Source organism: Apteryx mantelli, chromosome 31, assembly GCF_036417845.1.
Source record: "Apteryx mantelli isolate bAptMan1 chromosome 31, bAptMan1.hap1, whole genome shotgun sequence".
Taxonomy (NCBI): domain Eukaryota; kingdom Metazoa; phylum Chordata; class Aves; order Apterygiformes; family Apterygidae; genus Apteryx; species Apteryx mantelli.
In genome coordinates this window covers 1087935-1111243 of record NC_090008.1, presented here as the reverse complement: position 1 = coordinate 1111243, position 23309 = coordinate 1087935, and the positions used below count along the sequence as shown (strand labels likewise).

Here is a 23309-nt window from a genome sequence, read left to right as displayed (position 1 = left end):
AGGCTGGAAAGTGTCCGAGTGGGGTGATTGCAGGGGCTGATCCAACGGGCTGCAGCTGACGGGGAAACAGCGTCAGCAAAACAGCCCCATCCTGTGCAGGGAGGAGGCAGGGGGTGAGCAGAGGAGGGCCACGTGCCCCAAGCACCTCCCCGTGCTTGGAGGTCCTGCATAAAAGCTCGTCCCTCCGTGGGTGCTGCTACCTGCTTCTCCTGCCTCGCTCTGCTCAGGAAAAGGGTAGGTCGTGTGCCTCGGTGTCCCTGCCTCTGTCCGCAGGGTCTTTCTGGGAGGGCTGGTGTGGCCATGCGTGGGGAAGGCAGGGCTCCCGGTAGTGGGGAGCAGGCTGGAACAGAGTAGGGTTTGGAGAGTGGGGGCATGAGGTCTGGCTAGCTGGCTGGGGAACGGGGAGAGCGTGGTGCAGCTGGGGAAAGGGGACAGCTCTTGCCCCTGCTGCTGCAGCGCCAGCCTCCTGCGTGCTTCCTCGTGTCCCGGGATGTCTCCTTGCTCACGGCAGCTGCCCTTGGGGCTGTGTGTTTCAGGCTCAGCTCTCTTGCAGAAAGATGTCTTGCTACGACCTGTGCCCCACCACCACCAGCATCGCCTGCCCGCAGCCCATTGCCGACAGCTGCAACGAGCTGTGTGCCCGGCAGTGCCCCGACTCGACGGCCCTCATCCAGCCGCCGCCCGTGGTGGTCACCTTCCCCGGCCCCATCCTCAGCTCCTTCCCCCAGCAGTCCGTCGTGGGCTCCTCCGGAGCACCCGCCTTTGGCGGCTCCCTGGGGCTGGGGGGCCTCTACGGTGCCGGGGCCACGCTTGGCTCGGGGGGCCTCTGCACCTTTGGCAGAGCCTACGCTTCGCCCTCCTGCAGCCCTTGCCCTTTGCCGCGCTACAGCAAGAAGCTGTGGGGAACCTGTGGGCCTTGCTAAACCCGGCCTCCAAGCCCATGTACCCAGCAGTAGTGGAGAATCTTGAAATATGTTGCTGATCCCATTTGATCTTGCTATTAATATATTCTGAGAAGCTAATTTTTCATTTCCTGTTTTGGGATCTTTTCTTTTTTGCCTCATCTTCCATAGATCTTCCCCCCAACATGTACTTTTGTATCTCTTGCATCTGTGACACTTTCAGTTTTCATTCTTTTTACAGTTATTATTCCTTGTGTTTGGCCAGGACCTGGTGTATGTACTTGTATTTGTGTCAGTGTATTTATAGGTTGATCTGGACAACTGCAAAAGAAGTTCATCTTCATGTTGTCATGTCTTGCTGCTCATCTTGTCTTCTTTCTGTTTGTGTTTACACTCTGTTCACTTTATTCCACTTGTTTTTGCCAATAAATGTGTTCTGCATCAAATCTTCAGGTTTTCCTAGTTCTTCTTCCATACGACATGTTGTACATCCAGCTGTCTGTATACCTGTTCACAAACCACAGCATTTTCTCCTGTACTGCCATAGTCAGTATTCACTGTAGCCTTCCAAATGACATGGTACATTCCCTCTTGCTGGATATTTTTTCACTATTGATCATTTTGAATAGGACTTTTCATTCATGGCCAAATGGAGAGAGAGAGAGACCAATGTGAACTGAATTGAAGGTTAAAAATAATGGTTTTCCATCATGTAAATATTTTCTTGATTTTTTTTTTTTTTTTTTTAAGCATTGCCATTTCCTGCACCTAGCTCTCCTGTTTCATGTTCTTTTTAGTTGATCTTCACTATCAGGTGATAAATAATATATTGTAAATACATAATGAATTTCTTCTGGTTGATACTGTTACTACTACGGTATCTTGCATAAAAAGGCATTCTGAGTTCTCTGTTTGGATAAATTTTGGCAGACATCCTTATTTTTAAGAGCTAGTTTAAGACACTAATAAGTCTCCAAACTAGTAAAATGCTGCTGTCTCTCATTTAAAATGCAGGAATGAAGACAAATTTTGATGATGTCATTTTTTTCAGCTATGTGAAGAGAAAGCCTTTGTCACAGGCCGCCAAGTTCCTGCCAAACACAATTGTAAACACACTGGGAAAAGAGCAGACAGACCTGGATGACACAAAAGTGAAAGTAGGTCAGGGACAGAGCTAGCCAGACTCAAAAGCTATGAAGCATGATCTGATCAGGGGAATGATATGACTGACACTGGCTCCTTTAGACTGATGCTATTACTCACCACTGGGATATGCACATCACATTACAATAACAAAACAATCTACATGTATAAATCATTAGTCAGTATTTCTAAAGTGCTTTGATATCCTTTGTTCCTGAGAAGCCTCAGAAAATCTGCAATAAGCGCTTTTTTCCCATGGGAACCCCCAAGAGACATATAATTTAGAGAGCATTTAAATCATAATGTTAATAAATACAAAGTAATGTTACCAAGTGGAAGTGGATGTCTTTGATGTGGAGAGGGTTTGTTGCCCCGAGTCAGAGTAATGAGCCACAACTTGCAATGACGTGCAGGCTTCATGGTAAAATGTAAATCTAGGTGAGGAAGTCACCCCCCCAAGCTTGGAGATGTGGATGGCAGTAATTCACTTTTGATGCCTGGAGAGAGGTTTTTGTCCTCCCCTGCAGTAAATGCTGGGCAGTTTCCGTTGGGGAAATATTCACTTTGGCCAGCTGCTGTTTCCATTTACCTCCCCTGCCACAACTCCTCCCAAATTGCAATATGCATCAGAAAACTCAGAAATCTAAACACAGTTCTTTTATTGCCTTAAGAGAAAAAGAAAATATCAGGGTGAAGCTATATCACAACAACAAATATTCAGCTTAGGTATTACATGAATTAAGACCAGATATTTCTGCTTTGGGGCTCTTATCAGAGATGCCAATGAGAAAGGTCTGTAGAAGGCTTTGGACACAGTTAAAAACCTACTCAGGCCCAACAGGAGACTTGCTGAATTAATACGTTAGTGTGAATAAAACATATGGACTGTCCTCTGAAAAAGCACAGAAGAAGGGTAAATAATCACAGATATATGTAGAGGCTTTCTGAAAAATATAGTTTGAAATGAAGAGACTTATTTTCACCTGTTATACAGCAAATGTGACCTCATACTAATATAGGATTTGATGAAGAATCTTGAAAGGGATTTTTTTTTTTTTTTTGATGGAAGAAAAGAAGAGCTACATTCATATTGACTCATGACAGCCATGACTTCCAATGGTACAAATCATGACCTAGTTAAAGTAATGGCACGCACCACCTTGACTCCTGTACATTAAAGTGATGCTATTGTGTAACACTGAAGCGTCTAAATCACTCACACATTTTCATACATTAACACAGCACCCAGCATTAGCTGGGTTGGCCATCAGCTAATGAATGTTTGTGAAAATGATTGTAAGGTACTTTTTCTCAAGAAGCCTCAGAACACCCTTGATAAGTTTTAATGCCCACAACATCTCTGAGCATATGGATAAACCAATGACTCTCAATCCCAAAGGATTTCTATTCTTACCAACTTGTTAAAAAGGCAATTTTGAACCAATGCTTTGGTCAAGAGAAAAAGGAGCAGGCAGGGCTGCAGCTTCAGTACTGTCAATAAGAAAAATTGTTGTGTGGTTCAGTCCAGTTATCAAAGTAGCAATATCTGAGCAGCTTTTGCAATTTTTTTCTGCTTTCATGAACTGACAATATCTCAGACTATGGTTAAGTCTAACTAAAACTCTGTTGTCTCATCTTATAGCCATTTTCCAATAACTAAAAACTCTTTGCTTCTTTGATTTTTCTTCAAAATCATACCTGTTTTGTTGGATCACGGACAGAGGTGGAATGTAATGCCCTTCTGGATGGTGATCTCTCTGACTCCCTAACTCAAATTGTTATTGGCAGAAGCATGGGTTCCTTTGGGGCTGAATTTCAACTTCTACTTAAAGCCTTAAATTGGAGTAAAACAATGCACTGTTCTGGTAGAGAATTCCTTCTGCAAGACTGAGTTCCCACATGTACAGACAGATTAAAAAAGACAACCCCTCTCAATGAAAAGCTGTCAGTAAATTGCTCTGTGCGTTGTATGATCTCAACTGAACATCACGATCGTTTGAAATCCATCTGAGCTCATTCTGGTTATTCGAGTTAGGGATGTGAATGACAAATTCCTGAGTATTCCTAGGATAAGCGTCACTTGTCTCCAACTAATTTACATGTTGGATTTAAGGGCCATAGAGGAAAAAGGTGCATGTCAGCCAGAGAGGATTCTTACAAAATCTTTGAGCAACCATGCTTATGACGACTTAATAAAGGAAGAGCTAACATGTGGAGTCAGCTTAATGCATGTGGAAATTCCAGTGAGATCACTGTAATGATACCAGAGATTAAACTGGCTCATTAAGACCTAAGATTAAAGAAATCATGATGGTGTAACATGAACATCACACTATGTGAGAATTTGAATAAAATCATAACCACAGTGAACACAGTAATTTCATCACTAAAAGTTGATAAACAATTTCTGTTAGGCAGTCAAACATGGCCTCCAGCAAAAAGTGAGTTTCAGTTCCTGCAGGCATTCTGAGAAACTGTATATAAATGCCAGCCACTGAGGTCTCCCAGGCGCTTCTTCTGTTTTATCCATCTTGCTGAGCTTAGTGAGTATGATTTTTTCACTTCTTTCTATTTACTTAATTGTAACATATAACAGAATATATGTAGAAGATTCTTACAGGTATATTCAGATTCTTAGCAGTGTTGGATGGTTTCTCTCTATAACTAGTCTATTTTTCAAAGTGAAAGCAGTGGTAAATGCAGGATTTGGGGGTTTGGTACTCATTTCTCAGAAACTGGGTATTCCACGACAATTAAAAGTGTAAAAATCACAGATGAAGATACTTTATTTCAGATAGTTATTTTAATATTTTATAAAATATAGGATAAATCTAATATATGGCCACCTTTTCAGTTGTGTCCAACAACACCCTGAGGGACATAAGAAGAATTAGGAGAGTTCTCCCAACTTTGGGGAATTCTGTGGTAGATAATACTGCTTGTAATGTTCTTTAAACTAAATGATTACAGACAGTATCAGAGATATCCATTGTAGGCCAGAAGAGAGATTAGTCTGTGGGTATGGTGATTCCTGGGGTGGTCTTTATACAGTTGGAAATTTCAAATCCAATCAGCAGAGCTTCACTCTGCTCAGGATTAATCTATTCCACCACTATCCAAGGATTTAGGCATTGGTGCTTTCTTTTAGATGGGGGTTGTCTTGAAAACCCTGATTTTTTTTCTTTCTTAGAAAGTATTACTAATTCAAGAGCTGCAGAATTTAACTTGTTTATACTGTGTAAGGATAAATCTAGTTTGAATACAATGTGCAAACTGCTTATGGCATTGTTAATAGTATCTCCTACTCACTCCATGCTCTGGTTATCAAAAATGTTTTGTAAATACTAGGTTTTAGTGAGAGAATTACTTTCAATATTGTTTATATATTCATTAAACTGGTGTCCTCAAATATCTCCTTACCTTAATACCTGCCTGTAGGCTTCTTTTGTCAGAAAAAATCTGAGCAAGTGCAAGGGCAGAACTTCAAAGCAAACTGGACACAAAATATTGAACAATAAACTGATCCCTCAAGACCATGATGTAGGGGAAAAGATGCAATTAACCTTTATGGTTAAAGATGTGGGCAGTCAGGTCTGATTTAGTGTGTGACAGGGAGCAGGTCATTGCTACAGGTAGCCAGGGCATTCCTGCTTAGCTGCATTTCAATGAAATGCTTAGCAGCATTTCAAACATGCAAAAGCACAGGGTGACACAGCACAGTAATTTCTCTCATATCAGCATTTTGAACTTAGTCTTGTAAGCCCTCTGTCTTGCTTCTAGTCTCCTCCATTCCTATCCATTGCAGATTGACCTCCCTTCCAGCAAGATGTCCTCCTACGACCTGTGCCCCACCACCACCAGCATCACCTGCCCACAGCCCATCGCCGACAGCTGCAACGAGCTGTGTGCCCGGCAGTGCCCCGACTCGACGGCCCTCATCCAGCCGCCGCCCGTGGTGGTCACCTTCCCCGGCCCCATCCTCAGCTCCTTCCCCCAGCAGTCCGTCGTGGGCTCCTCCGGAGCACCCGCCTTTGGTGGCTCCTTTGCTTTGGGGGGATACCTCACCTCGGGGAGCCTGTCCACCTCCCCATACGACACTGGCGCCACTCTCAGGTACAGATCCAGAGTTTCAGCCCTCTCCATGCTCAGCAACGGGTACCTCATCCCATCCATCTCCCGCCGGTACGGCTGGTTCCTCCAAGGAGCCTGCGGGCCATGCTAAAGGCAGCTGAAACATCTGTGGTTGCTGAAGTGTTGAACTCCTTTTGACTCAGATGAGTGGTGTAATTACTTCCTGTCTCAGTTCTGTTTTTTTTTTTTTCCTTTCCAATTCTGATTTAGGATATTTGTCATTGACTAAATATGTTTTTAAAATGCAAGGATTTTAAACTCAATTGGAAAGAGAATCTTGCATGAAGTGTCTTACCCCAGTGTAAGCAATTAGTTGTTGCCTGCAGTGGGTATGTGGCTGTGTCGACAGGTCTGTTTGTACTGTTTTCCTCTTACTTTCTTTCTCAATAAAGTTCTGCTGCACTAAACCATCAGATTTCTGTTTTTTTCTTCTCCTTATGTTGTCTTTGTTAACAGTCTTATGGGATATGAAGCTCGGCTCGGAGTACCAGGTTTCCATTCCCCCTTGCAGGCAGAAACACACAGTTCATAAGACTTACACAAACCCCACTCCCACTCCCATCTCCAGTGGGGCTTTTCCCCTGCTCCCTTGGCTACTGTGGTCTTATGGTAAAAAAAATTACAGTAACAAAAAATTTAAATAGCACACCTAAAAACTACATGGAAGGCTGAACTGAAGTTCGTTTTCTCTCATGGTGTCTGAACTCCTGAGAAATTCCAGGCACTTCTTCCCTGCACAGCACTGAGTTTTGCTCAGAGAGGAGGCTGAAGGAAGAATGAAAACCAAAGAGGCTCACATGCAACACTACAGATTTTTAATGTGAAAGAGGGCTGGAGCAGGCAATTGCGAAAAGTAAAGCCAAGACAAGGCAAAAGCGCGTGATGCTGGGCGGAACACAGTCCTGCTCAGGGCCCAATGGACAGCCAGTGTGGCAGAAAGACGAGGGGGATGCCAAGGCCAAGTCATGCAAACAGGGCACAGGGTGGCCAAGGAGAGTGGGACACGTGCAGCCTCCTCCTGCCCCCACTCCAGGGTGGGTGACGGGTGCTGCCAACCCCCAGGGCTCTTGCTCCATGTCTCCATGCCATGGTCCTTGCTTCTGGGCTGCCGCTGGCTCTGGGCATTGCCCTGGGGGCTTTAGGAAGACCCACAGCTCCCTCGGCGGGACCCGCTCAAGCTTTGGGAGTAGGGACGGCTATGCTCTGTGCCGTGGGAGGAGAAGCCAGAGCCATATGACCTCCTGCTGCTGCCAAAGCCCAGGGAGCCATATTGGCCCCCAAAGCCCTGGGATCCTCCATAACCCTGGGAGCCCCCATAGCCCCAGGAGCTCCCACAACCCTGGGAGCCCCTATAACCTTGGGAACTGCCATTACCGAGGGAGCTTCCATAGCCCAGAGACCTCCCGTAACCCCAGGAACCTCCCAAACCCTGTGAGCTCCCATAACCCTGGGAGCTCCCATAACCCTGGGAGCTGCCATAGCCCCGGGAGCCCCCAAAGCCCTGGGAGCTCCCATAACCCTGGGAGCTGCCATAGCCCCGGGAGCCCCCAAAGCCCAGGGAGCCCCCATAGCCCCGGGAGCCCCCAAAGCCCTGGGAGCTCCCATAACCCTGGGAGCTGCCATAGCCCCGGGAGCCCCCAAAGCCCAGGGAGCCCCCATAGCCCCGGGAGCCCCCAAAGCCCTGGGAGCTCCCACAACCCTGGGAGCTGCCATAGCCCCGGGAGCCCCCAAAGCCCTGAGAGCTCCCAAAGCCCTGGGAGCTGCCATAGCTCCGGGAGCCCCCAAAGCCCTGGGAGCCCCCATAGCCCCGGGAGCCCCCATAGCCCCGGGAGCCGCCAAAGCCCAGGGAGCTCCCATAACCCTGGGAGCTGCCATAGCCCCGGGAGCCCCCAAAGCCCAGGGAGCTCCCACAACCCTGGGAGCTTCCATAGCCCCGGGAGCCCCCAAAGCCCAGGGAGCTCCCATAACCCAGGGAGCTTCCATAGCCCTGGGAGCCGCCAAAGCCCTGGGAGCTCCCATAACCCAGGGAGCTTCCATAGCCCCGGGAGCCCCCAAAGCCCTGGGAGCTCCCATAACCCAGGGAGCTTCCATAGCCCCGGGAGCCCCCAAAGCCCAGGGAGCTCCCATAACCCAGGGAGCTTCCATAGCCCCGGGAGCCCCCAAAGCCCAGGGAGCTCCCATAACCCAGGGAGCCCCCAAAGCCCAGGGAGCTCCCACAACCCAGGGAGCCCCCATAACCCCGGGAGCCCCCAAAGCCCAGGGAGCCCCCAAAGCCTGGGAAGCCCCCAAAGCCCCCAAAGCCCCCAAAGCCCCGAGATCCCCCAAAGCCCCGAGAGCTTCCATAGCTCAGGGAGCTCCCATAGCCCTGAAAGCCCCCCAGGCCCAGGCAGCTCCCATAACCCAGGGAGCCCCCATAGCCTGGGAAGCCCCCATATCCCAGGGATCCCCCTAAACCAAAAGAACCCCCATAGCCCAGGGAACCCCCTGAGCCCAGGGAACCCCCTGAGCCAAAGGAGCTGAAGGGGCTCCCAATCTCAACTGGGCCCAAGGATCCCACAACACTCTCCTGAGGAAAAGAGCTTAACATGGGGCCCAGCACTGTCACTGCAGCTGATGGTGGGTAGATCACTGCTCTGGAGTCGGGGCACTGCTGCACGCATGGCTCATTGTAGCTGTCGGCAATTGGCTGAGGGAAGGCCACGCCGTAGGACTCCATATAGCAAGACATCTTTCTTGTGGTGACAGTGAGCCTGCAACACACTGCAGGAAACAGATCTGATGTAAGTAAATGAGCACCAGCACTGGGTTGGGACAGGATGAACCAAGCTCTTTAAGCAATGGCTGACTTCCTAGCTGACTGAATTGTCAGAAGTTAACAGGGGAATCAGAAGGAGGAAAACATTTCCATTTTCTACTCTGAAGACCACCGTGTCTTGCCTCCCTTGACTCATTCAAGTTGTTACCTTGCATTATCCTGAACTCTCTTTTTGCCTTTTCGTTCTCACTGTTTGCTATATGCTCTGGTAGTTGTTCAAAGTATGACATTGCTTGGCAAAGGCTGTTTGGAAAATGCTGAAAGTGAAATTTGTAGTTCAGATAAGGAGCAACATCTCTGCACTGGTTGCCTGCACTGGTAAATATATTTCAGAGCATGAATGCATTATGATCCCCTTTGTCAAAAATTTGTTCTGAAATTCCAAATTCAGTATTGGAGAAATTATAGCATGCCAGACTGGACTAAACTAGTGACCTATCTCTTTAGCATCTTAGATAGATAAGGATGCACTATCAGAAAATTCAAACGATAGTATAAGAATCAAGGAAAAGAACTCTTATTTTAAGAAAAAGCAGCTCATTCATTCTGTATATTAATTCAGACTTTTTAAGGCACTTGCACCCTAAATATTTATATAGTTTTGAGCTCTATTTTCTATCCTAATGCAGTGACTCCTGATGCTGCATCTGGACAAACAAAGACCAATTTTCAGAAGGAAACAAAGAATCATCTCCATAATAAGCACATAGTTAAAATAAATGCTAATGGTAATAGACATAGTGTCTTTCTAGAGTGAAGCTGCACTTACCTTGTTCACTGAGGAGATGAAGGGAAGAGAAGTGGATAGAAGGGCTCTGGGTGTTGAAGGCTTTTATATGTTTCTCTGACCATTGTCTTTACGTTGCCCTTTGTACCTCTGGTCCTAATTTGCTACAAAACAAACGTGATATTGGGAGCTTTAATGCTGCCACCTCATCATTGTCCCTCCCAAGTGTTAATATGGGTGTGATACAATGTGTACAACAATCACTGCCATTTCAGGGGATTTCAGGGAACCTGCAGCCAACGTGCATGACGTTCATCCCATTTTAATGCTTAGGAAGTGCTTCCATTGTGCAGAAGCCTTTGGGAGGCACGTGCGCTAACTAGGTGAAGGTCACCCAACGTGAACTAGAAGTCCAGCTCCAAGAGGACACAAAGCTATCCTTGTACTTGATTATGGATCTATAAATGTTTTTATATGGCAGGGCTGATGTGTTATAGGTTCACTTCTGATGGGACCTCAGTATCGCTAGTAATGGCAAGAAAGCAGCAAGGCCTGGCAAAGCTTTTAGTTTGTGTTCTAAACTTTTCATTTCATCCAAAGTTAATCCAGACAGGGAGATCTATGTCTGATTTAATGCACTTGTCAAATGATACAGGGGAAGCTAAGAAATCACAAAAAACTTTATTGATCTTATTAGAACAAATATCATGAAAACATTACATCAATCCAAATTCAAAACATTTTAAATGGAAAAACTCAGAGTTCTCTGAGAGGATACTTCCCATCACCACCAGAAATATAAGCAACCACCCAAGGGAGCTGTTGAAATATCTCCCAACATCCTTCCCCCAGCTTCTCTGAGACAATTCAGGTAATACTAAATTAACAGAGGAACAGTTCAGCACAGGGACATTGGCAGAGAGGCAGGAAAGGGAAAGGCTTTGACTGATTTATCTGGGGTCCCTGCCTAAATGTAATATCAAGCATTTCAAAAAATTACATCTGGAATCCCGACTTCTAGATGCTCAGTTAGAAATACATTACAGAAAAATCCTGTTTTTCTTTGTTTTCTCCAGAAGTACTGACCACTTAAGAAAAAATGGGAAATAAATAAAATAGTATTAAAAGATATATACATTTAATGGGATAATTCTGCAGCATCATTTAGTTATTTGCAAATCTGTTGTTTGATAATTTAATGATATTGCAAAAGATAGGTTTTAAATTATCTCTAAATTGTAAGAGAACTGTGCTTTTGAAGTGTCATCAGGATTTGCTGATAATAATGAGAGGCACCTGGAAGATAATGACTTTAAGCTGCTTCACAAACACTCATTAATTCTTAATGCTTGCAGTTTCTGTTATTATCATATTAAATGGAGATTATGAAACAGAATTATTTAAAAATATGCCAACCATTGTCACTCCTTTTGTTTCCCTAATCAGGCTGTGATTTACTACTTTGTCATTTGCAATGACAAGCTCTTCGTTCATGAGGTCAAGTTCTTTATTTTGTTATATAGTAATATATTTGGGGAGGCTGTATGATGGATCTTCAACTGATGTGAACTGACAGAGTTTCTTGGATTTCAGCCACCTAGTGCCAACTACCAGAAGCTTGAGTCTGGCTCTGATTTAAAAATTATGTTTTCCTTAGATGACTCCCAGGAAATTGAGTTGAGTTTACATAGCAAAAGTTCACTGATGCTAAAGATGATACCTATTTTTTACCCAGTGAGCACAATAGCCATATAACAGTCAAGTCTTATTTTCTTAAAACCTAAAGCATAATTAAATAGCAGATGGCCCTAATGCTGGTGCTGTATTGCTGATAGAATACATTTGCCTGAAAGATTCCCATCACTCACTGGACTGATGACCAGGAGTTGGTATTGATAATTGTTTCACAACTGTTTTTAAAGCTGGGGAGCGGCAGTGCAAAGCAAGCAAAATTAAATCTCTCAATATTGAGGTTGTTTTGTTACTGTGTAGCACCTGAGGCACAAAGCGTGTTTCACATCCTGTAAGCAGTTTGAGAACCATATAAAAGCTCTCCACTCCAAGCCTCTCCTTCTCCATCTCCTGGCTTATTCCCTGTAGTCAATAAGGTAAGTCTGATTTGACTCAATTGCTATTTTTTTTTCAAGTTTTTTTTTTTTTGGGGGGGGGGGTATTATTAAATTGTACATCATGTTATGGAATGGCAGATTATCTCTTAGGTTACTGAATTGCAGGTTTTAGAAGATGTTCCTTCTAGGGCAAAAGTAGAGTTTTCTGATGCTATCTTCAACAATCATTTTCCAGTCATTAAAGTGGGAATTCAGGAACTACATGCATTAAGAAACTTAAATAGCAGTATGGTAATAATATCTACTTTTCGTGGTAGTATTTGCCTTATCTTTTTTTGAAGCTGGGTACTGCTGGAGAAGCAATATTAAGCTGTAGAAATAACTGGCTGTATTTTGACACTTCTATTTTTACTTGCTGCAAATACACTAGAAAATGTCACTTTGTCTGAGCTAGTCTTAATAAACTAGATTCATCATGCTCTGAACTGCAGCAGTGACATAAAGCATGGGATTCCCCTTATGTAACATAAGGTGTCTGATTCTATATGTGACATCTAAGTGCCCTGACAGTAAGTGGAGTCTAGGATGTGATATATCTGACCAGATGTAGGTATCCAGTTTACAGTGAGATATGATACTCCAGAACTTAACTTTGACTGACTATAAAGCAAGCACAGGTACCTAGCTCAGGTGTGTGTGTGGGGGGGAAGGGGGGAATTAAATGTCAAACAGTGTCATACTTTGAACAACTACCAGAGCATATAGCAAACAGTGAGAACGAAAAGGCAAAAAGAGAGTTCAGGATAATGCAAGGTAACAACTTGAATGAGTCAAGGGAGGCAAGACACGGTGGTCTTCAGAGTAGAAAATGGAAATGTTTTCCTCCTTCTGATTCCCCTGTTAACTTCTGACAATTCAACCAGTCAGCTAGGAAGTCAGTCATTGCTTAAAGAGCTTGGTTCATCCTGTCCCAACCCAGTGCTGGTGCTCATTTACTTACATCAGATCTGTTTCCTGCAGTGTGTTGCAGGCTCACTGTCACCACAAGAAAGATGTCTTGCTATATGGAGTCCTACAGCGTGACCTTCCCTCAGCCAGTTGCCGACAGCTACAATGAGCCATGCGTGCAGCAGTGCCCCGACTCCAGAGCAGTGATCTCCCCACCACCAGCTGCAACGACAGTGCTGGGCCCCATGTTAAGCTCTTTTCCTCAGGAGAGTGTTGTGGGATCCTTGGGCCCAGTTGAGATTGGGAGCCCCTTCAGCTCCTTTGGCTCAGGGGGTTCCCTGGGCTCAGGGGGTTCCCTGGGCTATGGGGGTTCTTTTGGTTCAGGGGGATCCCTGGGCTTGCGGGGATCCCTGGGCTGTGGGGGCTCCTTTGGCTCAGGGGGTTCCCTGGGCTTGGGGGGATCCCGGGGCTTTGGAGGCCTCCTTGGCTATGGGAGCTCCCTGGGCCTGGGGGGCTTCCAGGGCTTTGGGGGCTCATCAGGCTGTGGCAGCTTCCCAGGCTTTGGGGGCTCCCTGGGCCTGGGGGGCTTCCAGGGCTTTGGGGGCTCATCAGACCGTGGCAGCTTCCCAGGCTTTGGGGGCTCCCTGGGCCTGGGGGGCTTCCAGGGCTTTGGGGGCTCATCAGGCTGTGGCGGCTTCCCAGGCTATGGGGGCTCCCGGGGTTATGGGGGCTCCCAGGGTTACAGAGGCTCCCGGGGCTTTGGGGGCCAACACGGCTCCCTGGGCTTTGGCAGCAGCAGGAGGTCGTACAGCTCTGGCTTCTCCTCCTGCAGCACAGGGTATAGCCGTCCCTACTCCCAAAGCTGGGGCAGGTCCCGCCGAGGGAGCTGTGGGTCTTTCTAAAGGCACCGGGGCAATACCCAGAGCCAGCGGCAGCCCAGAAGCAAGGACCATGGCATGGAGACATGGAGCAAGAGCCCTGGGGGCTGGCAGCACCCGTCACCCACCCTGGAGTGGGGGCAGGAGGAGGCTGCACGTGTCCTGCTCTCCTTGGCCACCCTGTGCCCTGTTTGCACGACTTGGCCTCGGCATCCCCCTCGTCTTTCTGCCACACTGGCTGTCCATTGGGCCCTGAGCAGGACTGTGTTCCACCCAACATCACGTGGTTTTGCCTTGTCTCGGCTTTACTTTTCACAATTGCCTGCTCCAGCCCTCTTTCACATTAAAAATCTGTAGTGTTGCATGTGAGCCTCTTTCTTTGGTTTTCATACTTCCTTCAGCCTCCTCTCTGAGCAAAACTCAGTGTTGGGCTGCAGTAATATATTGGGTAATCTGCCCTGTTCAATCTCTTTTCAAAATGTGAAATGAAAGTTTAACTGGCATCCTTAAGGCATCAATAGCATTGAGGTAATGAATGTTTGTTAAGCAATTTAAAAATCATTATCCTTCCTAAGTTTCAGAATGCTTGGGATAATTGTTATTGCTCTGAGGATTTCTGATGACACCTCAAAGGCCCCGAAATCACCTTGTAATTTAGCAACCAACTATCATATAATTGCAACATTCCTAAACTGACAAGCAGGCAAAGGAAGACTCATGCATACTTTTTTCCCCTTTGATTTGTTAATCTTATGTCTCTTTTTTTCTAAACTATTTACTACTTTTCTTTGTTGGTAGCAAATGCTCCTTCATTGTCTAAAAAGTGGCTAAGCAAAACAAAACCAGAGACTTGAGTGTGGGGGATCTTTTTTGTTTGTTTTTGTTTTTAATAATATGTAATCAGGATAGGTCTAAGGAAACAGAAGACTAAGGGATGAAAAGGTATATTGCCTATAAGACAATGTTAGTTCTCAAACCTCTCTTCTCCACTTTGTTAGCTAGGAATGATTATTTGATGCTGCAACTGAGAAGTATGGCTAAGGGAAAATATAGCTTAACAAAGGAGGATATGCAATATTACTCACTGCTTATGTACATCTAGAATTATCTCCTTACTATCTGGCACAGTGTGATTTTAAACAAAGATCTGTCTGGCACTTAACTTACACAGTGGCAAATCCCCCTTGGAGAAAAGGGAGGGAGAGAAAAAACACCAAAAGCCTCTTGCTGTGATGCATCATAACTTTAATGAGAGTGAGAAGTAGAATTAAAAAAAAATGTACAGCATAGGAAGCAATAAGGTTCAAGATGAATGAAAACAATCATTCATTTCAAGGTAACGCTTTACAGCAAGTTACATGTCTTACTGTGTTATTAAAGAGAAAGGTATTAAACCAGAAATATTAAAAATAAGACATATATAAGCCTAATCTTTAAAAATATGCCAAGCTCCTGCAGCCCCATTAGCTTAGGGAAAAGCTGAGGGTACTCAGTAAGCATGTGGCTGTGGCCATGAACTCAGTCCTGCATCCGGATCGTGCTTCCAAGCTTCTGGTTGTTCCTTCCTCTGTGGGTTTTCCCCATGGCTTTAGCACGGCCCGTAGCTCCCACGGCGGTTGTACCGGCGGTACGGCCTCCCATAAAGGCTGCCTAAACCTGAAAAGCCAAGGCTGCCGAGCCCCAAGGAGCTACCAGAGGAGATGGGGACTCCCCCAGCACTGAGGGCATCCCCCACGGCTGCAGATGCAGAGGATCCCACGGCGGTGTTCTGCGGGAAGGAGCTGAGGATGGGTCCGGGCAGGGTCACCACCACGGGAGAGGGCTGGATCACGTATGTCGAGTCCTGGCACTGCCTGACACAGGGCTCGTTGCAGCTATTAGCGAGCGGGGTTGGGCCGCAGGGGGTGGGAGGACACAGGTCGTAGCAGGACATGTCTCTGGGATGGAAGTAAATCTGAAACACAGAGAAGTAAATGCAATAAAGAAGTTGCAATTCTAGTCATAATTGAGCTGCTAAGATGTTAGAGAATAGAAGAAACTAACTAAAGACTGCATGGAGAGTGGAATAATATGTTTGTCTTAGGTCGAAAGAAGACTTCAGTGAAAACCCAGACTCCTTTACACTGCAGATGGCTCAAGGGGAGCTCTACCTGCTCCTGTGCTGTCTTTGGTAGCTTATTTCCCAGGACGCTCCTCCAGGATGTATGGAGCATGCAATAGGTGGGAAATGAGGCTTACAGTCCCCTAAAATATGGCTAGGAGAAACTCTATACCACTTCTTGATTTTCAGAGAGAAGAGAAGAAGGGAGGAAAAAAAAAAAAAAGATTCCTCAGTGCATAGAAATAAGGAGCATAACTTGAAAATGTGACGCTGACCTGTGATAGTGACCTGTTATCCTCCCTGCAGGTGGGCTTGTCTCTTAAGCAGCAAAAGAGCAACAAACATTCTGCCTAACTCTTATATAACCTTCCCCTGTTTTTTGGCCTTATGTCCTCTTATATCAGTCTTGTGCAGAAAGTAGCTTTCTGCCTGTTTCAGAAGGGGGGGAAATGGAAGCTGACAGTGTGCGAAATTATTCGATTAGCAAATAGAGCTTGTGGAAGCTACGCTGTTAATATTTCAGTTACAGGTAACTGAGATGCTGCTATGGATATCTAGTGCTTCAGGTATCAGAGCATTTTAGAAGCAGATGATTACAATATTTCTGGTCTCAAAATGCTTAAGAAGAAAGAAAGAGTTTTTCTGGTTGGTTGTTTTTTTCCTGGTATCCTACTGCAGGAAGGCATACACCTTCAATATTGTTCAGTGCACTTTTGAAAATTTGAACCCGCATACTTATCTATCATCAGAAAAAGACATAAGAGAGAGCCAAAAGCTTTTTACAGGTGCTCCATGTCCACTGCTACCTTCTGAGCAATTCCTCTTCAGAGGTTGGATGTCTAGGAACTGAGTGACCCACCTAAAATATTAAAGTCCTGCATTCAGCACTCACCACCCTTCAAAAATCAGCTGCCCTCTTTTATAGAAAGAGCTCCTTGCAAGTCTTCCTGTACCCTGATAAAGAGCATAAACCTTAGACTGCTATAGAAAAGAACATGTAAAAACAAAATATCATGAAGGCAACAAGTCAGGATGTAGAAAGACAGTAAGTAGATCAGACTTACCCTTTTCACCAAGGAGAATAAAGCAAAAGAAGTGGATAGAAGTGCCTCGTGCTGCACTGGCTTTTATACTGTGTCCTAGAGTGCCTGAGGACCTGAGACATACTTTGTGCATGGAGCTATTTACCAGCCACTTGTTAAAGTTTTCTTGTATGTAAAATATCCCCAGCTGATGATCTGCTTTTTCTGCACTGTTTGTATTTATTACCTTGTTTTAATTTCCTCGCCATAATATATGCCTCTACCACAGAAGTCTCTTTTATCTTAAAATCTTACAAGCCCAGTTAATTCCTGGTCAGATGAACCTATTCTGCTGAGTTACGAAAGAAATTGTTTTGCATCCTAAGGAAAATACATGCAGTGTGTGTCATTTGACATAGATGAATACATACATTAGGTAAGATGCATGTGTTTGAAAACTCCCCTGTAGACCACCCCCCCCCCCCCTTTAAGGAGAGTGCAAGTGTTTGAGAACCAGCGCTCTAAAAAGGCCAGAAGTTGGTATTTCTGCTTCCGGACTTGTAAGGAAGACTGAGCTGTAGGTGTTTCAAATTTCTCTCAAATGGCCAGACAGCTGCACAAATTCAAAAACTAAAGCTGACACTGACAGCGCTTTCCAGAGCTGACTGGACTGATTTGGTCTTAAAGGTCCCTACTGGGGAGCAGATTATTTGAGGGAGTAAATTGTTTGACTTTCTTGACTTGGGAGACAGGACCAAAGAGTATCAGTGGCCCAATCTAATCATTTAATAGTCAACATCCAGGAAGGACTTTGAAACACAGGTCTTCAATTTGGAGACCAAGTTTTTAAGGTCCTTAATCTAAGGAGTGTGCGGTTTTTGCTTAATCCCTTCATCAAACTCCAGGAAAATAATTAAGGTCAAATTGAGGCTGCAGGTGAATTTTAGACTACTCGGAGACATTGGTACTCAAAGTTCTGCCCAAATTTACCTAAGAGGTCATTAAATTGCCAGATAATTTTACATTTGCTATTATATTATACTTTTGCCCTACTATGTCTTGCATTATTATACAAAATTTTACTCCAAATTAATGGTAGCTACCTACAGAAGTGCAAAGTATGTATAATGTTCATTTTTTTCCTCTCTTGAAAGCAAATACTTTTGTCTTCGGTTTGCATAATCTTAGAGAGCATTGCAATGTGCAACACTTTAATTTCTTTTTCAAAGACAATTTCTAGATTAAAAAGTAATTGAATACAATGCATAAGCAGACTTTAGGGCAGGGGTTAGTACTCCAGTCTCTCTTCTGCTAATATTTTAATCGGTTAGCTAGAGACATGTAAATTATCTCTAAATTGTGAGTATCTTCATGAAGCTCTCCTGGGAAATAGATGCTGATTTTACACTTTTGAAGAACAAAGGCCTTCAAAGTTCATAACACATTTTCTTTAATGGCTCAGACATGCAAATACTGCATTATCAAAAAATTTAAAGGTATGTGACAATACTTGAATGTCATCTGGATAATAGTACACTTTCAAAATTTGCAACCAGGATGACTAATTGCATTTCACAACCTACATCACATTATATGGCTTCAGAGTTATTCCATTTTTTCCTTAAAATGTAGATAAGTATTTGTGCCCACAAAATCAAATGTTTAAAGATTACATTCCAGTCATCAGCTACAGGATGTTCTTGCATATGTGATGATAATACCCACACTGCCACTATCAGTGACACTATGAGTGAAGCTCTCCAGTCCCTTCAGATTTACCTGTCATTTCCCAGTGCTTTTACCAACACACACACAAAAACACATCTCTGTAGCATCAAAATGCTAAAAACATATTCCTCTGTAGCAATTACAATCTATTGACCATAGCAAAAGTATGTATTTTAAAAATAAACTCATCAAAAGCTAAGATAGATAAAAGGTTTGCAAGTCCTCTCCTGAAGGTGATCATACCTCATATTAGCCTGGCTGGCTTGATCACCTCATCCGAGGAGCTGAAAGCTTTAGGATATTGCTCTTTGGCATATTATAAACAGCAGTGAACCTAAATTTTGCAGTCATTTATCAAGGATGAAACTGCACACTCAGGACTTAAATTAAAAGCTCCTGCTGTGACAGTAGGGGGTACTCCCAAGGGCTAGTGAGGTGAAAATGCTGAAGAGCTGACAAAATTCCTAACCAAATTGAATTTTGACTCATCCACATTTTGGGAAGGTGGAGTCGGTTTAATGGAGACAGGCATATTTAAAGGATGCAAACCATAAAGATGAAAGGGACACTGTGGATTGTGGTTTTCATCTAATGCCAGGATAAGTCCAGGTAATAAACATAAACAGTAAACAACAAAAAAAAAATCACTAATGGGAGCACTGCCATATGCAAAAAAAATTAATGCGGGAACTAGTTTGTAGATGTGCAAGAATGTCTCAGATCCTTCAGGCAGCCTGAGAAAGTCATAAAAGCTCTCACTATTCAGATCCTCCCTTCCTCTTTTCTTATCCTTGTACACACAGCAGATTCTGGCTTCAAAACTTCCTGTCGAAATACATCTTTACCAATGGTGACACCAAAAACTCAGTGCCCAGCACAGAATTCGTGTTGTCCTGCTTCCCTCCATGGGACTTTGTTCCTTCCAGGTAACCGGTGACAGATATTAGACGTGAGTTTAGAAACTTAGGAAAACCCTGACCGCTCTTTTGTTCAGAGCATGTGTATGCTGCCATGCACTACTTTTTATGCTGCAGAAATCTGTTTTGTTCAGCAGTTCTATGTGTTATTGCACCCAGGCTGCCTGAGAGCCTGCGAATTTGCACGCCAGCACCTTGGATAGATAAATTGTCAGAAGGGAAAGGAGCCGAGATGTCGCTGCAACATTGTAATCCAGCTGATACTCTGTAGCAGCAAATGAAACACTTTCCGATTTGCTACAAAGTGAAACAAAGAAACTTTTCACTTGGTGGCTGCGCTCCCCGTGTTGCTGCAGTATGAATCAGAAGGCTGTTGGGAATAGGAACAAGGGAGAAAATGATGCTTTGAGGTTTGTTTTGGCCTGTTGTTTTGAACAAATGAGCAGCACACTGAGCCCGTCTGCTGCAATGTCTGAATGCACGAAGATAGTAACTCTGTAAAGGCTGTAGGTGCTGAGGGGATGCTGCTGCAGGGAGAAGGTTTGGGGCAGCTCGCTGGAAGAAAACAGAGAATTGCAGCAGTTACAACAACAGAGAGAAAAAACAAACAAACAAACCTTTTTTGTAGTGAAAAATGCCATTATCTGTATGTCTGACTATCTTAAAGGTACCTTAACCGTAGTACCTGGGCCATGCGTCTTTTCAGCCTCTATGAAACTGTGCAATTTTAACTCCTCAGCCGTGACATATATGCGGGCTGACCTCCATAAGAGAAAGCTGTTTTGCTACAACCACAAATGAAGGATGACTTTTCTGGACCACATCCCCTTTGACCAAGCAATAGTTCCAGTTGAGACGGCAAAAATACACTTTACACATTTCATTCAGGCTAGCCTTCTGCTGTATTATAATATCAAACTGCTAACTTTCCGTTCTCTTCTGTTGTTTATTAAGAAATCTGACTCCTTGAAATTATGAATTATTTCATGGAACTGATGTGCCACCTTTAATTTAGTTCCACTAATGACTGTAGTCAAATAACCGTGTCAACATCTTTTCCCAGGCTTAATTACAGTTCAACATCAGTACAGACACAGAGACAGGCTCCAAGCCAGGAGTATCACAGATATCAGGCTGTGAGCTGTGTGGGGAGACAGGACACTGAGTCACCCAGAGCCTCCAGGTAGAGCTTTTCAAACCTTTTCCCTACAGGGACCAAGGCTTCTGATCTATTAAAAAAGACCTTTATTACAACACAGACAATGAAGCTAGAAGAAAGTACTGGCCCATAAAGTTTAAATTTGCTAGGCACAGCAGATAGGAGCCAGTTTATAAAGAGACAGTGGGAAAGGGTCAGAACTTTAAATCTTTTAATATCTTTCTCCCAGATCTGCTTCGAAATCCAGCAAATGTCAGTGGCTGATTCAGTTGCAAAAATGCCACATAGCCCTCTCTTCCTCACCTCTGAGGCTACTCAGCCATCCAAGTTTAATAGCATGTATCCTACTTAGGCAGCAAACTGAGACCAAACGAGCAGAAGTAGCACTTCAGAAAATGGTTTATCCCCATAATTTCTAGCGTTCCTCATGCCCATCCAGATTTTTGTGCCATATCTCTGTCTTCTGCCCCATCTTCTGCATAGATGCTCTTATCTATGATGTCTACAGAAGGATTAGGAGGAATAGAGTTCCCCTCAGCAAGCTTTTCCCTGAAATTAGCCTGTTCCACTTCTCTTCAAAGGGGAGCTCATTCCCCTTCTCAAATGAGTTTATTCCACCATTCTTGTTCCTCATCAAAGCCATCCCTGTCAAAACAAACACTTTCTCACAGAGAATCCATATCAAAACAGTTAAAGTGTTATGGAAAATTAGGTTCGCTGGCCACCATAACAGGGCCCAACCCTAGGTTCCCACTGAGGCAGAAGTTTGAAGTCAGATTGGAGTAAAATAAAATTTAATGACACACGTGCAGTAATTACAGCTCGAGCTGGGTGTCTCCGAAGAGGGACCCCGAACAAAGAAATACCCTTACAGTCTAAATTCCCCACCCCTCAAGTGATAATTCGGACCAATAGTAATAGTTAGGTCTGAGGTTTTCCCCTTCTTCATTGGGCCCCTTCACTGTCTCTAGGCAGGCTGCTGCTTTTTTTTATCTCCAAGACTGCTACTCCTGCTGTCCGCGTAACTTCTTTATCTCTCCGGCTTGAACCGGCTCTGGGGCCCCTTTTACTTACCCAGGTAAAAGTTCAGCGTATCTAGGTGAAAGGTCACAGCTTGCGGCCTAAGGCTTCAGCAAATTTAGCTACTAATGCTAAGCAAGTTATGCAGAGCGATTAATTCTAGACCACTTCAGTCTGATATTCTCTAACAAAAGGGCCTGTTTTTGTGTTCATGTTGCAGCTGGTAAAGGACCTTTAAGGTGTAAATAGAAGCAAAAAAAATCCTGCTTATACAACAGTAGGAGACATATCCATTCTAGGGGGACATTATCTATCCCTAACCTTTGAAAAATTCTCTTAGGCTTGATGCACATGCATAGCATTGCGACAAATCAGAGTGGAATCTGAGGGAATTTGTACTACACATGGAAAAGAAAAACTTTTTCCATAACTGAGATCTGTCTCATTCTCCTTTGGCAATTGGCTTGAACATATTTGTACTGTATTTCTGGCACTGGAGATTTGCAGAAGGACCTGCTTCACCGCAGGCAGGCTGGAAAAGGGGCTGGGAGTAGAAAGCAATACAAGGAGACCCAGAGTATGATGCAGCACAAATTTAATGAGACTGAGAAACGGAAGGAAGCAATGTAAACGATAAGGAATATATTTCCCGGGTCCAGTAAGGACAGTACCCACTCATCCCTTCCACAATGACACTCTCAACAAAATGTGATCTTCCTTCTTCGTTGTGTAAGTGGACTGTACCAATTCAGTCATGCAGAAAAATTGCTAAGAATTCCTTATTTTACCCAGTCATTGTAAAATACAATAAAGCATAAGCAAACAAAACATTTGATCAGAAATATAAAGTAAAGCATAACAAAAGTAAGACAAGCAAAGGCCTGATTTTAAGCGATGCCAGGCTCCCACAGTTCCATTAAATGCTGGTGGAGTCATGGGCGTCCAACACCGTGTTCAAAAACCATGGCCATGAGCTCAGTCTTTCGTCTGGGTCCTGCTTCAGCATTTCTGGTCCTTTCTTCTTGCATCTTCCTCGGGACTTCAGCATGGCCCATAGAAGCCGCTGCGGTAGGTGTTGTAGCGACGGTAGGGCCGGCTGTACCCACCGCCCAGGCCTGAATAACCAAAGCTCCCAAATCCCAAGGAGCTACCGGAGGAGATGGGGACTCCCCCGGCACTGAGGGCACTCCCAACAGCTGCGGATGCTGAGGATCCCACAGCGGTGTTTTGTGGGAAGGAGCTGAGGATGGGTCCGGGCAGGGTCACCACCACGGGAGAGGGCTGGATCACCACTGTTGAGTCTTGGCACTGCCTGATGCAGGGCTCGTTGCAGCTATTAGCGAGCGGGGTTGGGCCACAGGGGGTGGGAGGACACAGGTCGTAGCAGGACATGTCTGCGGGATGGAGGTAAATCTGAAACAGAGAGAAGGAAGTAAATGCAATACAGAAATTGTATTTAAACTCTATTTATACAGCTGAAATACTACAATATGGAGATTATATAGCAAATAAACAGGAGATTGCATGGGAAGGAAGATATTTTAGCTTCAGATCCAGAGCGAGTACTTTGAAAACAGGGTTGAGTTTGCATTTTCTTCCAGTCCGGTGACTGTTAGGGAAGGTAGAGCTGGTGAATCTTGGTCAGTAACTTACCCCGAAACCTCTGTGGTTAGTAAACTCATCCAGGAACCAGGGTATGTGCTGGTGCTGAAAACCTCTTCTTTCACATTGCAGCTAGTGCCCTAACCA

General features: G+C 44.6%; 4 protein-coding genes across 4 annotated transcripts; 1 reads left to right on the top strand and 3 right to left on the bottom strand.

Moving 5' to 3' along the window:
* Positions 1-557: 557 nt before the first annotated feature.
* On the top strand, positions 558-13637 carry LOC106491436 (uncharacterized). The gene is made up of 5 exons (XM_067313121.1): positions 558-795; positions 1917-2059; positions 5851-6079; positions 13120-13266; positions 13366-13637. The coding sequence occupies exons 1-5, from the start codon at positions 558-560 to the stop codon at positions 13635-13637; spliced, it is 1029 nt and encodes a 342-aa protein (XP_067169222.1).
* LOC106491429 (uncharacterized) lies at positions 7315-8904 on the bottom strand. Its single transcript, XM_013951032.2, has one exon. It carries the CDS (start codon positions 8902-8904, stop codon positions 7315-7317), a length of 1590 nt encoding a protein of 529 aa, XP_013806486.2.
* A 1564-nt stretch (positions 13638-15201) lies between the features above and the next one.
* Positions 15202-15546, bottom strand: LOC106491433 (feather keratin B-4-like). Its single transcript, XM_013951037.2, has one exon. It carries the CDS (start codon positions 15544-15546, stop codon positions 15202-15204), a length of 345 nt encoding a protein of 114 aa, XP_013806491.2.
* Positions 15547-22601: 7055 nt separating this feature from the next.
* LOC106491431 (feather beta keratin-like) lies at positions 22602-22952 on the bottom strand. The gene has a single exon (XM_067313115.1). The coding sequence runs from the start codon at positions 22950-22952 to the stop codon at positions 22602-22604; it is 351 nt and encodes a 116-aa protein (XP_067169216.1).
* Positions 22953-23309: the final 357 nt, after the last annotated feature.